The 17,820-nt window shown below is 41.5% G+C and overlaps 1 protein-coding gene across 13 annotated transcripts in view; it reads left to right on the top strand.

The window, feature by feature from the left end:
* Positions 1 to 9,913, top strand: part of Cadps2 (calcium dependent secretion activator 2) — a 535,166-nt gene extending 525,253 nt beyond the window's left edge. For all 13 annotated transcript variants that reach the window (XR_015685524.1, XR_015685523.1, XR_015685522.1 and 10 more), the window contains 2 exon segments: positions 3,164 to 3,268; positions 8,992 to 9,913. Coding sequence is in view for 10 of the 13 variants with exons in the window: in XM_087657185.1 (XP_087513311.1) it covers positions 3,164 to 3,268; positions 8,992 to 9,165 (279 nt within the window). In the remaining 3 variants the exon portion in view is untranslated.
* Positions 9,914 to 17,820: the final 7,907 nt, after the last annotated feature.

Here is a 17,820-nt window from a genome sequence, read left to right as displayed (position 1 = left end):
AGGAGCTGAATGAACCACAAAAGAAAAAAGGAGCTTTTTTTCCCCTTTCCTTTTTTTTTTTTTAAGCGGTAGACTGGTATCAAGGATTGCTGGAGAGAGAGAGAAAAAAATGTAAAATATACAGTTACTGCTTTATCCTTGGGTAGACCAAAGCGAAGGAAAACACCATTCCCTGGGCTTCTGCGTAGGCGGCTGCGCCTTCCTGTGAGTCCCTGAAGCAAAAAAAGCAAATAGTCACAGAACTTACTTCAGAAAATTAACTTTTCCCGCAAGATGGGAAGGATTTTTTTCCTAACACCTAACATTCTGACTCTGCTTCATGGTCACCCTCTCACGTTTTGGGGGTTTTGTTTTGTTTTTTTCCTTTGTTTCATGCAAAGGCTGGCTTGGGTTTGAGTTCCTGGGGCAAAGGAAGCTTGCCCAATTTGGATTCTTCGAAAAATGAAAAAAAAAAAAAAGAAAAACCGGGGAGGGGGACCTACTGTATTCTTCCCCCTTAGGAGAGGTGTGTTAACTCCAGTACCAGAAGGACCAGACTGCAGGCAGCTCTTCCTTGGTGGCTTTGTTGGGGTGGGAAGAGGGAGGGCTCCAGTTTCCTCCCAGGCAGGAAAGTTGCAAGTGTCATTAGCTTGCTCCTCCATGGCCTCTTTGGTGAAGCCCTGAGCTACCACTGTCCCTAACCATTCCCTGGATTTAGCCACAGTTATTCTCCAGTCTGCCTTGACTTAAATCGAAAGCACCCATTCTGAACAGATAGGATGACGTTTCTGAGATACTTTGCTTCTAGGTTCGGATGTTTGCCTCCAAGGGAAGATGAGGAAAAATGGCTTAGCCTTTTCCTTAGCTGCTTGCCGCCCTCTTTGTCTCTCTGGCTCCCGTTTAGGTTATTTTTATTCCCATGTTCATTTCCTCCCAATCTATAGTTTGGGTGCTATGTTAGAAGTCTTAGAGTCACAATAATGTCTGTGTTCTATTAAATGCCCTTGCCATTCTGGCATCGTTGTGAGCACCATTTATACAGGATGGGAAATGAAGTTAAAGTAACTTGAAATGGGATGAGGACTCTTTAAAACATAAAGGCACACACATGTTGTGTGCTTGTTAAGGGAGGACTTCATTTCTCTCAGTTTTATACAACTCAGCACATTACGTGCACACTCACGTATTGGCTGCTGCACTGTGTTAGCCTTTTTATGACGTATAATATTTTCTCCCCTTCAAAAAATTTTCTATCCAGACGAAGAGTAGATTTTTTTTTTAAAAGTTTAGTCCCTTTTGACAGCATTTTAGGTTCCAAAATACCTGTTCAGTGTGGTATGAGAGTAGGATCTTAGTGCCATATGCTAATTCACTGTTACCAATCATACCCAAGTGTTCAGCTACGTTAAAATACAAGCAACCAAGGCTAAGTAATTGGGGCGGGGGGGGGGGGGTGAATGTAGAATTAATGTCAGAAACAAGCGGTAACTTGTATCCATAAAAGACTTTGAGACGTCCCTTATCAGTGGAAGCGCTGGGTCAACTAGTAATAAAAGAATTTATGGGTGTGGGCATCTCACTTTATAAAACTTCCTAGTATCATTTTGACAGCACTAAAACAGTAAACAAAGTATTCACTATGAGAGAACAATAGCTGTTTAAATCTCAGTCTACTCCGAAATGTAAAACGCGACATTTTCAGTAACCTGTTTGCTTCTATTTAGTAAATCAGATCATTTTAATTTGCTTGTCACATTTTAAGCCTGCATCTTCAATAGAGTAAAGAATTAATAGAAATAAAGTGTGTGACTAATTCATTTCATACTTAAACCACCATTTCTGACTCCGTTACATCAAGTCACCATTAAATCGTCAGTAAGTCCAAGCCTGGATGAATTGTAGACTTGTAGCACTTATGATTTCTTAGAAATTAAATTTTACTGTGTCATTATATGGAGAAAAATAAGATTTTTTTAAAAAAAATCTGTGTCTGAATACCTAAAAACAGGTACATATGTGGTATGTTGTCATATTTATGTATACAAGCACACACACATACACACACACACACACACACACAAACTCTTTCAAAACACTTCTCTCACTTTGTAAATGCCAAATCATTGTTGATATTTCTGTTGCCCTATGAGTGGCAACATTATTACACCATTACCAATGGCCTGGATCTTAAAATCACTGAATCACATAATCACCGAATCTCTTAAAATGTCACAATTAATATCAGGTGCCCTATTTGAACATAGGAGAGCAAAATACCTTTTAATTTTTTTTTTCCTGCTCAGTGCGCATTACATTGTACAGAGCAGGGAATTGCTGCCAAAGAATTTCAGTTTCTTTCACCTCAATAGAGTTGTAATAAATGGGAAAAAGATGAAGCCCCCAAGACTACTTGCAAAGCAATGTAGATCTTTTCCTTTCCTGACCCTGGGTAACAATGTGTGCTTTGTGATTCTTGCTGCATACAAGAACTCCATTTTGACAAGGCTCCTTCCTGTGATCTCAGTAAATCTTGATTTAAGTCATGTAAAGCATCTTGGCACTTGTTCCATAAGATTCCTACAAAGGCATCATGGATCACCATTTAGTAAGCAGTGGATACTTTTTGCCATCCTTCAAAACATTATATCTAGGCATAGCATCAGGACTTGGGTTCTAACACTCCTAACTGTTTGAATTCTTCATAGCATGGAGACCAATAGGAAATTTCCCTTTGAAAATGATTTACCTGGTAGGCTTTCGTTATTGTTGGTTTGGTTTGGTTTGGTTTGGTTTTTTGTTTTGTTTTGTTTTGTATTATTCCCTGCAGCCTGGCCATCCATTCAGTCCCATTATGTGTAGTTAGTACCTATTGTTACTTACAAATTACAAAGCAGGCCACTAGGCTGCAAAGTGCAAAACCATGATTTCCCATGAATGCGTTACAGCTAAACACTGTAATGCTAATTCGTGTAAAGAACGGCCTAGGTCAGTTCAGCAGATTTGCCAGCAAAACATACAATTCCGTTAACAGGAAATTATAGCATTATTGACTTCAAGTGCTGATCTGTGGTCATTTCAGAGTGCTTCATTACCCTCTCATTACTGAATCTGTTAAACGAATACTGCAGACATTGTTTTCTTTCTTTTTTTTTTTCCTCCTGCCCCCCCCCTTCCTTCTTTCCAGCAATGGTACAGCAATTCCATGAAAGTCATCTGTGTATGGCTGGCTGACAGACTAGACCTCCAGCTCCATATTTACCAACTGAAGACGCTCATCAAGATTGTGAAGGTAAATGAGGTGTTGAAATGTGAGCTGCCTGGCAAACCGTAGAGTAGCGGTAAGACACTGTCCCACCAAAAGAAAACAAACATTGGTGGACGTAAGTACTCATAGGGAAAGACAGTGACACAAATCCCCCAGGCGTGTACTTGAATGCGGTAGGTCCACGGTGATTTTTACACTCATTGTCAGAAGAAAGTACATTCTTTGCGTTTGTGAGGACGATGTATTAATCATGAGGGCTTTTGAATTGGACTTGACCATAAAATAAGGGAAATGCACAATTTGCGCATGCCCCGTTAGGAAATTAGACGCTGTGCCTCTTCAAACCTGTAAACGGCGTCGACTGTTAGGGAGCATCCAGAACTGTTAACACAGATCTTACAAGCGTTCAACAGAACTCTTGGAGTTTTGTTCTTCAAGATAAAAAGGTACTGGCCTATTTTTATCTTTAACAGCTGGGAGCTTTAAAATAATGTATCTACCCAACAAAAACTTTGTGGGGGGCAAAAATGTACTCTGCTTTCAAAAATCAAATTTTTTTGATATAGCTGAAAATAAACCAAGAATCAAGCTTTTCATGCAGTAGACCTTCCATTTGGTGCTATTTATTAATGATATATATATATATATATGCATGTATGTGTGTATGTGTACACATACTACATATGTATGTAGTATGTCAGGCATGCATGACCACACACACAGTGTTTCTCAGAGTGCCAGTGTGCCATTCTAACCTAAAACTATCAGTACCCCCTTCGGATTTGTCAGAACCACAGGGTCCTTGGGCAACACCTAAACCGGTGGAATCAGGAGGTAATGATAAGACCCAGCGATCTACAGATTAACAGGCCTCCAGAAGAGTCTCATACGGTGCTGAAATGTTCAGAGCGCCACTGAATTACATCATTTTTTAAAAGAAATTTCCATTCACATTTTAAAATTTACTGCGGAAAAAAAACGTTTTCTTGGTTCCTAGAGTCTAATTCACAAACCAATTGTTTGGTGCTACAGACACTCAAGTTACTACAAGTCAGAGCCACAGATGAATTCTGTTCCAAAATCAGATTAGGGCGATTTGCCTCGAAGTAGGAACTGAATGATGCTAAAATGATAGCAATGGCGATCAGTGACCAATAACAAGGAGTGATTGCCACACACCCACACATTTCATATAAAAGCAGAAATGTCCTCAATCCCTCATAGGAGGAATCATTTATTTTACAAAGGACTGAAACCACACAGGGACACACGTTCCAATGTGCCCTACTCCACCATCAAGCCTCCTTTGTTTCTGTGTAACTTGGACGGCTTTCAGTTTGTTTTGCATAAAGAACGATCAGGATGCGGCCTTTACATCACATGTGCATGCGCATAACAGCCTATACTGTTATTTGAATGGGGCCACTGGCTGTCTTCTCCAGCGGCCATATTCTAAGCTTCTGTCTATCGTGTTCAATATGTCAGAAGCCATTTATTCTGCCAACCCTCATTTGAAAGATAGCTAATCTCTTTGTTTGGGGAATTAAAATTTTCTCTCTTTTTTTTTTCACTTGCCAATCATTTGTTCTTTAAAAGTTTGAAATGCTTTCAACTTACTGAGATGTGGCTTCCAAAAATAGTCTACAATCAAGTGTAAACATAAGGACAGGTAACGACATTCTATGCATAGACTGTGCTAAGAGACCACATCTTCTCATGAGTGAATATGTTAAGAAGAGTTAATAAGTTTGTAAATATTGCAGCAGCTTTTTCGTATTGCTCTAGTCCAGTGTCCCCTTCTTTTAAGATAATCTCCTCTCATGGCCATGAATAACGAAAACCAATAAGTGTGCAATTAAGTTTCGTAACATTTGACTTGTTTCATTTTTACTTTTTTCTCTGGGCCAAAAACAGTGTGCTAGGCACTCCATCACTGAGCTATGTCCCCAATTCATCTTCTGCATTTCTTACCCTGAAACGTGCTGTTGCTGAGTTTTCCTAGGGTGACCTCAGACCCTCTCTGTCACCCAGACAGATCTTGAACACCCAGGAATCATCCTGTCTCAGCTTCCCAAATACCAGAAATGACAGGCCTGTGTCAACAGCCACAGCTCTCCATGAGCTCTTCTGGCTAATACGTCTAATCAAGTATTAGTAAAATTATTGTGTTCGTGGTGAATATCAAGGGGAAGTATTGATTGAACAGTCTAATCATTTCCAACTTTTACCATAAACAAACTTAAACCAGCTTCATGCAATGAATCATCAGATCCTTAAAACTGATTTTGGTTTTGTTCATAAAAATCATTTTTACTCATAATTGTGATTTTGTTTTTAGTAACCGTTTTCCACTGAGTTTTTTTTTCTTTTAAGTCCAGAATAGAGTTTATTCAGGGCATGGGGAGGGAAGTTGAGACAAAGGCAGAGACAGACAGACAGACACAGAGAGATAGAGAGCGGGAGCAGAAGAGTAGAGGCTGGTGGTGAGCATGTGGAGAGACTGGGGAGGGGAATGAGGAGAGAGGGGGAAGAGAGGAAGGGAGCAAGAGGAGGAGAGAAGGGCTAAGTCCACTGAGTTTCTTTCTAACAAGGTCTAAACATCATGCATGTAGAATTGTGAAGAGTGCTAGGTGCCCCTTCCTTCTACCTAGATCATTTGGATTTGGCCTGCCTGTTACAGCAGATCCCTGCATTCGATCCAGGATCCACTCAACCTGACTAGACTCTATCTAATTCCTCTCTAACTACGCATAAGCATGGCCATTATTCCAAGCTCAGAAAGACCTGAGAGTTATCTGTGTGAAAGTCAACAATCTTCATTAACAGTACACAGAAATCCGTTCAGTTGTTTTAAGAAAGAAAAGGAAGGAAGGAAGGAAGGAAGGAAGGAAGGAAGGAAGGAAGGAAGGAAAATACCAGTAAGATCAGTAAGTCTGGCATTAAAAAAAAATCAAAGTCTGTGAAATTATGTATGAAGATTTAACATCAGAACGACTTCTTCAAGAAGGAGAAAAGTAAGATACCCAAATAATCGAAATGGTTGATGATTTATATTCTCCCCGGTGGCCATAAAACATATTAAAGCAGGAAATATAAATGAGCCGCTTGTTTTGCCAGGAGAAAAGAAGCAAGCAGCACCCTGTGGCAGGTCCTTGTCTTAATGAAAAGCCAACCTCGCCAATGTGGGCGCCTGAGAACGTCCCAGGTGTTGGCAACATTTTATGATTTGGAGTTTGTAAGGATCTGCCCTGCACCCCACCTCATGATTGTTATTTGCTCACAGAATAAGGAAACAGTCTTAAGTATATTTAAATGTGAAAGCCTTTGGGACTTCGAATCCATGGTTTAAGTCTGTCATGGTTTAAGACTGAAGGAAATCATTCCAACCAAACCCAAAGGGCAAACTTAGAAACTTAGTAATTGTGGCACGATACAGCGTACCGTTCTTCATCTGTAAGTGAGGGGTTTGTGTGTCGTGTGCTTAATACAATTTTAACCTAATTAAAATGACAACTATAGGGTGTAACATTAAATGTTTGTGGCCATAATGCCATGTATATTCATTATCACATTTTCTAGGCAAAAGTCACATTTCAGAGTTCCTTCCCTGGTTGTCAATGTTAACGATGACTTTTGGTACCGCAAAGCGTTGTCGCCTTCATGGTACTTGTAAATAACTTATGAATCAGAAGGCAACTAAGGAGTGCATCATAGTAAGTTTATTCCAGTTAGGGAATATGAGGATGGTAGACTGTATGTGATTTAGGATAAACTACTGAAATGGTAGTGGAAATAGATTGGATCATCTAAGAGAAGTACTCTCTGAATTTAGATCAGATTTGCTGTGGAGACTCTGACCCTAGATGCCATGCAATGATTATCAGGCTTCAGCTCATTTGTAGACAATGGCGTTGGTTTTTAACATGAAGTTTATTCCTGTCAAGTGATCAAATGAGAAAGAGTACGTTGTCCTCCACCCTGACATCTACATGTCACTTCTAGAGACACTATGGGCACAATTCAAGGAAAGAGGGCAGGAGGGTAAACTGAAACAGGTCCAGAGCTTCCAGGAGCTTCCATTACTGTCAGTGCTCCTGCTTTTCCCAGAAAGCACATGTGCTGAATGGGGGGACGAGTATGCACTTCCTGACCCATGTGATAGGTGTCTTTAGTGCCAATGTTGGAGTTTGTGGGATTGTCTATACATTCTGATAGAATTGTTTTGACGATGTCTGTTGTATTGAACAGAACCAAGCTTCTCCTCACTGTGTTTCCATCTACTGGGGTTACGATGTTGCACAGTGTGATACAATATTCCTCCTGATTTGACTCTTTTTTTTCACCTATTACTTATTTAAAAAAAAAAAACAAAGCAAACAAAACCTACCGGTTAGCAATCACTTAACAAAATGGTATATTGGCATCAACTGACACTTTGGGAAATCCACTGCAGTCTGTCTGCTTCTGATTCTAAATTCTGCAACCAGCAGAATTGTGAAAGGCGCCTATTTAAAATGCCTTTCAAAGTTCCCCCATGGAATGAAGAATCTCCATGAGTTCTTGGTTTCTCCATACGAATAAGTAGACATTCTTCTCCCACTGCCAAAGTACTATACTATTAAGCAGTCTTATTGAGTCATGAAAACAATCATACTTTAAGCATAAGAGAAGCTTTATAGGTTAGACATTTTAAATCCTACAGGGAGAAAAAAACTTGAAGAATTGCTATAAATTGGCCAATGTGATGGCTCAGTGTATAAAAGGTGCTTGCTCTAAAGTCTGACAGCCTTGAGTTGATCCCGAAAGATCCATACGGTTGAAGGAAAGAACCAACTCAAACTAGTTGTCCTCTGATAGTCACACATGCACACAGACAAACTACACACACACACACACACACACACACACACACACACACACACACACACGAAACAAATAAATGTAATTATAATTTTAAAGAAGAACCACTATAGAAAGAAACAGTAACATTGAACTACATTGAGATACTAAACACTGAATTCTATTCATAGGTAATCCATAAAGCACAGCTCTAACGTGTTATATGATGCCTTATTATTTTACCAAAAGATATGTTCATTTTACTTTTCCTAATTATGGAAAAAAAAACCTTCCCCAGAATTGTGGCACTTACCGTTCTAGAAGCATTGCAAAGGAAAAAGATAAAACTCTTACAGGCATAATATAGACATAACTTTCCAGTAGCATACCATGAGTAAATACATTTTGTAATTCATAAGTGCATAAAATGTGAACTTCTTTTACTCGTGATTTTCTCCTCCAATGCCTGCCCCCAACACTAATATATTATATAAAATTAAGTATATTTTTTCAATATTAAAGGAAAAACTTCCCTATTGAAAAACCTAAGAAGTTCTTCCTATTGAAAATGCACATAAACATCCTGTTACCTTTGATTCGGACTCTTCAGTACTAAATTCAGTGCAGCTAGTAATGTTTGGAGCAGGGGAGTTAATTCGTCATCTGGTAGTCACAACATGGGATGGGAGTTTGAGTAGCACCATCCCAAGTCCCTCATTCTGTTTTCTCCCCAGAAATACACTGTCAAGATGATCCGTGTGAGCAGCCACAGTTAGAATCTATTCATGCATTGCTCCCATATTTCTAAAATGCCCTTTAAGAACCCAAACATACCATCTGCACACACAGGCCCATATGTATGCGCACATGTCTCACTAATCGAAGCAAACACTCTCTTTTTCTTCTAGAAAACCTACAGGGATTTCCGATTGCAGGGTGTGTTGGAGGGAACGCTGAACAGTAAGACCTATGATACTCTGCACAGACGTTTAACCGTGGAGGAGGCCACAGCCTCTGTCTCAGAAGGAGGAGGACTTCAGGGCATTACCATGAAGGATAGTGATGAGGAAGAAGAAGGCTGAGGACGCACAGTTCCTCAAGAGGAAGGAAGGCCTCGGCAGCGTTTTGTGCACCTTGTCTTTGTAGCTGTATTTACTGTCTTGACCAAATAAAAATGCTCTAATTTCTTTAGAAAGCGAACTTGGAGATAAAGAGAGAAATGCCATGTATTTTTGGAAAGAAAACCATATTTCATATGTATAGCTTCACCTAGAACTTGGCTGTGCTCGTGACTGGACGATGAGCTACTTTTGTTGTTTTGTTTTTTAATTCTGTTTTCTTTTGTTTGTTGTTGTTAGTATATCTGACTTTGCTTTTCAATAGTCATATCAACATAACGTCCTATGTGGTCCTATGAGAGAAGCACCTCCCATGACACAGCATTGTGAAGAGAAGCCATTTCTGGTCACAGCGCCAACCCTACTGTACTTCCGTCAAAGTGGTGTGCCTCCCAGTTACCATTTATGTACAAAGTTTGTTCTGTAATTTGCCAGTGTTGTGATGTGGAGAAAACTTGGTTTTCATAACTCTGAATTTGTCTGCAGGTGTAATCCTGGACTTCAGAGAGTATCACACCCAAATGTAGGCTAGATTATTCACAGACTTACATCCTGTTTCTGAACATTTTTTTTCCATGCGTACGACATCGCCAGGTGTGCTTCCGACAACAAGTGTGACAGCTTGCTGGCAATAAAAATCCATTCAGTCAGAGCAACTTCTATGTTCATTAAGTAGATTAAATGCAGTAAAAGATGTTTGCAGTATCTCAAACATCCCAGCTACCTGGCTCTGTGTTTTGGTTTTACTCCGTGATGCTTTGTTTTCAACCAAATAAGCAAAAGTTATGAACAGCTCGCTCTGTGCTATCAGGCCCACAATCTGATAAAAGAATTATCACAAGAACATACATTCACAACAAAAAAAAACTGTTAAGGACCTACTCAAGTACTATATATTAATGGTAGTAACTATCAATAGCTGGTAATATTAGTAACATCCTAATGTTAATTATTAGTTGGCACTACTACGAGTAATTCTCCCAATGTTTTCTTGGGAGATTGGAAGGATATAGTGTTATGATTTGTAATTTCCCTGAGTCTTTCTTTATGTTGCATTTTTCCTAAGATAGACATTTTTATTTATATTTACTAATTTACTAATATTACTATACTGATAGATAATATATTAATATGTACTTACTGGCATACTATTCTACTGCACTTATTCACAAGTAAAAGTTTGTTTGATGTGGGATTTTGATATGTTGCCCAAAGCGGTCTGGAACCCTTAGGTTCCCATGATCCTTCTCTCTCAGCCTCTCAAGTAGCTGTTACTATAGGCACACCACATCTGCCCATACTGACAAGTAATTTCCTCAGTGTTAAAAAAAAAAAAATGAGTGTACTATTATCAAGAGTGATGTGATGTAATACCCGAAATGCCTTGAACTTCCAAACTCCTTCCTCCACTCATGTGTCATGCAAGCAGTGATTAGGGCACTCAAAGTAGTACACAAAATCTGATTTATCCACAATTACTACATAGCAATCATTGGGCGTGATATTTCGGTCCTAAATGTAAGATAGCAAGATAAACAAAAGAAGACAGTTTCCTCCCTTGTCCTTGATGAGAGAATATGGACTCACTGGTTTGGAAAGCAGTTTGCCCACAGACACCTTCCTTCTTTTCTCCATCATCAGCACCCTCTGCCTTAAATCCCTAAGGCACTTACTTGGTCTTATGAGTTCTGATGGCATACTGAACTACTGACCTATTCTGAACACCCCCTTTTCTACAGTGAATATACATTTTTCTTAATAGTGTATCAGTGTAATTGACTCCGGTTGTTCTATGTCCTAACTGAAGTCTGCTGTCCCCTTAACTCTTTGGGAACTCTTTAAAACAGTGTTGGAAGGGAAGGTCTTGTTGGCAGGACTCACAAACAAGGAGGAAAGCAGTTGATGATTGTGTAGGGCACTTACCTATAGCAGCCTGGGTCTCTCTGCAAAAGGTGGCACTTTCTGCTGTTATCTAATCCTCCGTTCCCTCCTTCCTACCCAATATGCCCACAGGTAGGACAACAGCAAACCAAGTCATGACCTTACTCAAATTTTGTCTACTCACACTGACCTTTGAGTCACAAAACTATGCTAAAATCTTTAACAAAGTAACCGAAAAGGAGAGAAAAGTGCTTCTGTGCACTTTTGACCAGAACTTCTCTTTACCCTGTATAACTTCATGGTTCACTGACGTGCAGAATCCTTGGTTTGGACACCCAAGAAACTATGAAAGCAAACCCAGTTTTAGATGGTATTATTCTTTCAAAGTACTTTTAGGAGGGAAAAACAGAAGCAAGGATTTGAAAAACCTATCAAGTCCTGAACATTTTTGAAGTGGGATTACACACATTGTGAACGTAGGCAAGAGCAGAGAGTTATAAGGCCCATCGGAGAAGGGTTATAAACCCATCTGCGGAGAACGTTCGTTCAAACATTTATTGAAGAAAGAGCGTGTCGATGTCCTTTCCAACAAGAAACAGTGCTACACAGCACAGAGGAACCCTCTGTGCGCTGGCTGTAGGTAGTCCCGTGCATTCGCTAATTTTTCCACTTGAATTCCCTTTAGCCTGAGCTCATTGTCCCTGGCTCAGGAGAAGAGATTTCCTGCTAGTTCTCTAAATGCCCGTGCAAAAAGGTTTGGGGGCCCCTACTCTTCTCCCCACCAGGTCACAGCCTGGCCTGGGGCCCGTCCTCCTTCGCCCTCTATGACCGGGTCTACCGTTTCTTCCAGGTGTCTAGAGGAGCAAAGAGCTTAGGAAACCTCTCTCCTAAGAGATTTCCTCTCGTCCTTTGCCTCGCAAAAGGGGCTCGCAGAGCTGCAGGGAGCCCAGGCTGCCACGGTGACTGCGTGACTGAGGCAGAGTGCAGAGTGCGCTGGGAAATCACAGCTCCAGCCTTCCTCACAGAATCTGGGAGAAGCGTCTCATGGAGAAGGCGATCAGAGGAAGATCCGAGTCACCTTTATTTCTTATTCTCAACACAGAAAATGGAAATTTGCCAGTCTGGATCTCTGAAGGGAATTGACAGATCTGTGATCCTGAAAAACAAACAAACAAACAAACAAAAAAAAAGTGCTCTAGCTCAGTCACCGCAGCCCAGTAGGTCTCTGGCTCCGTGCCTTAGCTCACTGAAGCTTCTAGCTCACACACGGACCGGGAACAGTCACACACACACACACACACACACACACACACACACACACACACACACACACACACACACCTCGGTTCTCCGCCCCAAGCCCCAATTCAGGATGAGGTTACCCCTGGGCTGGCTACCCCACTGCTAGCTGGAGATGGGATGTGGGTCTGCCTTAAAGGAATCCAGATATTGAAGGGAACAGAGACCATCTATCTATATAGGCTGGCTTGCAAGTGGGGTTCACAATCAGAACAGCCTCAACCACGGACTTTACCTCCATAAACTATTTGATGATTTTTTTTTCAGGGAGAACGTGCAGGCACACTAAGAGTCGGTGAAGAAAGGTGCATGCCTAGAGCCACAGCTACCTAGGAAGCTGACCCTGGAGGAGTAGCAGCTGAGGGCTAGCCCTGGCTACTTACCAAAAAACAAAACAAAACAAAAAAACAAAAACAAACAACAACAACAAAAAACCCAAATGTGATTATACACATACATACATATACATATACATACATACGCACACATATATATATGCATATATATGAATATATATAAAATCAATTAGTGGCAAAGCAATATCTTAGTGTGTGTGAAGCCCTGGATTCTATCCTTTATAAGGCAGAGGGAAGAAGGTTTCAACTATTCCTATCCCCCACCCCAGGGTCTCACTATGTAGCTCTGACTTCTGGAACTGACTCTGTAGACCAGACTAGCCTGAACTCAGAGATCAGCCTGCCTCTACCTTGTAAGTTCTCAGATTAAAGGTGTGCATCACTATGCCTACCACTTACTAATCTAAAGGGCAGTGAAAAAGTGCACCAGGTATCAGCTTAAACCCCTGCAAACAAGCCCAACTTTACAGTCAGAAAAACCAGTCTGAGTCTGAATAGGGTGGACAACACCTTTTTCTCACATCTAAATTCTGCAACCTTGAACAATGAGATAAGGAAGGTTATTCTAAGGATTGGAGTCATGTTAAGAAGTTCTGCCTGTTATTAACTATTTCTTGATAGAGTGATGGATTCCAAAAACATGGTGGGGAGCCAGTCTGGACCAACAGGTACCACCAGTTTCACAAGTCGTTCGTTCTGCCCGAGGCTGGCACAGATTCCATTTGGCTGCTACTCAGCTCTGAACCTCCAACCACCCCTGGGATGAACTGGGTAGGACGTCAGCTTCCAGCTTTGCAAAGGAGTCGGGAAGTGGAAAGAAGTCCCAGCTTTTGAAGGGGCTGCTGCCATAGCAGCCCCTGAAGCTGAGGCTGTGAAAGGAGCCTGGAGGCACTCTGGGGCTACCCTTGAAAGGGTGGTAGTCACAGAAAGAGGAAAAGGGACAATCACTCTGTGCTAGACTGTAAAGCTGGAGACCCCAGGACTGTGGTCAATGCAGTTAAGATCAAGGGAATGTCAGGAAACTGAGGTGTCTTAACATTTTCCTAAGTGTAGAGGAGCACTTCTGAATCCTAGAGCAAGGTTGCAACAGGAGCGACTACTTGAAAACTGAGAAGCCTGCAGAATAAAAAAGAAGGAAGGGATGAGGGGGAGGGGGAAGAGAGAGAGAGACCCTTTGCAGTCCCCACCTCCAGCATACGCACTGTGGACTCCGGCTTAGAGAAGAACAACAGATAGTGTCAGGGTGAGGCATCATCTAGCCCTAATGTGTTGCTAAACAAAGCATTTCTAGGACACAGGAAACTCAAACATCATTGAGGCTCAACACAAGGTAGAGGATATCCCCACTGTGAATCCTTTACTCTGATAAGACTGGGACACAGACACAGAGTAACCATGCAGAAACACATGCTCCTGATCCACCAAAGGGAAAAGCAGGCTTGGGATGAGAGCAGTTTTACCTGAGGATTGTTCCCCAACCCACCCATTCCTTTTTTAGCTAACCTATAACCTTCTGAATCCCAGTAGTGGGGTCTGAACAACATGATGTTTTCAGTCTCCCTTGTACTTTACAACATGAAAATGAAGGGTCTTGTGTTTGTGTACTTGTTTGTGAGTAACAGGAATAGTCTAAACAATGACAAACATAAAAATCTTTTAGTCGTGTCCCCTATTTCTGTCTATATTGAATGTTCCTAGAAGTGATTCTTACTTCCAAGAGGATGCACAGTTATTTCAACTGAACAGTTGACCTCAAACAGTTTTAGACACAAGCAGTGCAGTGCAGCCTGGCCTATATATGTTACAGTACCCATAACACAGATGCCACCAATATGTGTTCCCATGTAAAAATTGAGAACATGGCATCAAGCTATTTTAGTGTCTATTCGCATGGAGTCTGGTGGACGTTTTAGCACCAGCCCTCGTACCCAGCCCTTCTCCCATAAGGAACTCTTGAGTGTAACTGAAAGAAAGGAAGAAGTGTTGTAATTCTGGTTTACTTTCCTGGCCTTTTCTTTTGCACAGCATTAGACAGTGCTAGGTGTAGTCTTTTCAGGAGAGGGTGGCAGGGAAGAAGGAAAGAAGTTTTAGTAAAGAGTGTCACACAGCAAAAAGACAAAGCCCAGTGAGAATGTATCTCAAAAACAAAACAAAACAAAACAAAACAAAAACAAAAAAACAGGAATGGCCATGTGAGAAAGCACTGTGCGTTGCTCTTGTTAGGTCCTCCTGGCTGAATAACCTGCTAATAATTTTTTTCCAGCTGCCTCAAAGTTATTCTATGGGAGAAGTTCATTCATTTTCATTTATTCAAACACTGTAGTTTTGTTGTTATATGATTACAAGATGTGTTCTTTCATAAATGAGAATAGTCTGTGGAAAGTTGATTAACTTTGGGAACGCGTTATGGCGCTATAAGAAGTGAAATCTGCTGTAACTAAACTGGCATCATTTAAAAAAGGTGGTTGTGAGTTAATTCTGAAGATATAGAAGAGGGTTCCCTGGGGAATCAGGAGCTAAAGATGGGAGAGGATGTCACTAAGGACAAGAAAAATCCTTGAGGTTGTGGAAAAAAATTTATAAATGCGGTTCTTGTGTCTGTTTTTAACACTTCCACACATTTGACCTAAAATCTACCTCTGAGATGAGAGGTCATTTTTAAATTCATTTGTTTAACAATTTAGAAAAATTCCTTAGTTTTGAAACAGGGGTAATAGTTTTTCATACATAAAATTACCTTACCTTGAGGTCTCTTTTCAATCTCCGTGTCTCTTGGGAATAAAGAGAATTTAAAAAAAAAAAGTAACCCCATTTTACAGGGGGAAAAGTTCAAAGTAAGGGGAAAAAACACTCATCTCCATTCTATACCAGGTGTCCAACCAATGGTTCCATGTTGGCTGGCTAAGCAGGAGCACTTGAATGAGGACTCCAAGGAGGTGTGTGTGTGTGTGTGTGTGTGTGTGTGTGTGTGTGTCCCAAAGACAAATTGGTTTGTGGAAATGTATGTATGAAGAACATTTTAAAAAGGAAGTGTTGGCTTTTGCTTTGCTGTGAGGTGGAAGAGTCTAAGCTTCTAGAAGGAGAATTACAGGATCTATTCTGCTAAGTAGAGGCCCAGGATGAAGGCAGCGGGAACTGGGGGTGAGCGGTTTTTCTAGTAAAATTTCCACTTCTACAATTCTCATCAGAGCCTTGGAAACTAAAATATAACTGCAAACTCTACATGGATTACATGCTAGAGAATGCTGCCTATTCTGCAGATAGAGCTTTCAGAGAAGAGCATGGCAGTAAAATATGAGACATGTCAGGGAAACCATCACCGGCTCCAGGCTCCAGGGATCAGAACTCCACATCTAAGCAGAGAAAGGAAGTAATTTACCCAAGGCTGTGGTCTTGTGCTTTCCAGGTGACTACAGACCCTAGACATAGTTGGAAGGTACAAGGCAGCTCTTTCCTGGCTGAAATGCAGGAATCCCTTTTCCAGCTTTTCCTACTGGGTGTTCTATGGGGAACCATTAAGGAGGTACTACAACAGGGCTCTACAATTTATGTTCCCTGTGCCACCTAAGTCAAATTCAGAATGAACACACACACACACACACACACACACACACACACACACACACACACACAGACAAAGACCGAGACAGAGAGACAGAGACAGAGACGGGGGTGGGGGGGGGGGCGCTTCAGCAATCCCACACGTTTTGTACCTGCCCTGCCCTGCTTGCTGTTTCTCTATCCTGTATTAAGTCTGAGCCCTTTTTTTTGACACTCAGTTCTCTTGGTAAGAGTTGAGATCTTCACTTACTTGGGGAAAGGATAAACTGGAACTTTCTGTTCATATTAAAGGCTGTGTTGCTTGAAATAAAGCATCAGCCAAATAAAATGACACTAGGTCCCCTGGAAAGGAAAAGACTTCAATTATTACCATTCTTGATGTCTTTTTTATGCAGCAAATTCTCTTAATTTAAGGGGGCGGGGGCAGTCTTTTGCAGTGGTGAAATCTAGGACCAGCACTGTGAAAGCCAATTTCTCTTCCTCTTCTCTCTTTCCCTCCGTTTCAGCAGTGGTATAAAGGTTCAGCTACTCAGAGTGGCGAATAAAGAGCCCCAAGAAGCAGTGATGTGCCAACACCGGGAACACATCCAGGTCGGCGGTGCGAAAATGAAATATGTGCCATTGAATTATTATTTTTGTCCTTTAGGTTTACAACTACGCCCTTGTATTATGTAAATTTCTGAGAAGCTGTGAATCACAGGGTTAGGTAGAGCCCCCCCACCACACACACATACACATGCGCTTCCTTCACAAGCAACAGGAGCCGACCTCATTCAGTCTTTGAATGATTCACACACCCTTGCCAAGCTCTTTGAGCTTTTTACTCTAAACGCAACTTCCCTTCCAACTCTTGACCCAGACAGCCTTCTGAAGCCACAGGCTGCTGCCCGCACTGGGGTTCTGGCACAGTCTTTTGTGGCACAAAGATGCCACAAGCTGCCAGCCCTTCGAGGTCATTCAGGGCCAACAAGATACCCGAGGTTCTACATGTTTCCAGAATCCCGGTCCTCTGTGAGACTAGTGGCCAGGTTTAACCGAAGGGCGTTCAGGGAGATTTCTAGAAAGACAATGAAAAACTTCTAAATCTAAAATACTGCTAAATTCAGACTAGAAGGCTTTTTTTTTTTTTTTTCAAATTTTGAGGCTGGATCTCTGTGGCCCAGGCTGACCTCGAACTTGTAGTGAACCTCCTGCCTCCAGTGTCGGGTTTACAGTGTCGGGTTTACAGGCAACAAACACGTCCATCCAACTAGATGGATGATCCAAACTGATGTTTGAAAAAGTAGTAAGAGCCCTTTAGAAAGCACCAAGCTTCGTTCTTCTAGGGATTTTCCTGGAGTTAAACTCAAGTAACACACCCACTCTGGAGGGTGGAGCGAGGGGCTCAGGGACGTCAAAGAGAGGCCACCGCTTTCCTGGGAAAGGAGCCGTGCCTGCAGCTGGGCACCTTCTGCCCACGGAAGCTGTGGGAGTGAGCTGTAGGGATGAGGTCTGGAACCACTGCGGCTCAGTATTAGTGGAG

This window comes from Rattus norvegicus, chromosome 4 (assembly GCF_021556685.1).
Source record: "Rattus norvegicus strain SHRSP/BbbUtx chromosome 4, alternate assembly SHRSP_T2T, whole genome shotgun sequence".
Lineage (NCBI taxonomy): Eukaryota > Metazoa > Chordata > Mammalia > Rodentia > Muridae > Rattus > Rattus norvegicus.
The sequence above is the reverse complement of the archived record's forward strand: the minus strand, read 5'-3'. Positions and strand labels throughout refer to the sequence as shown.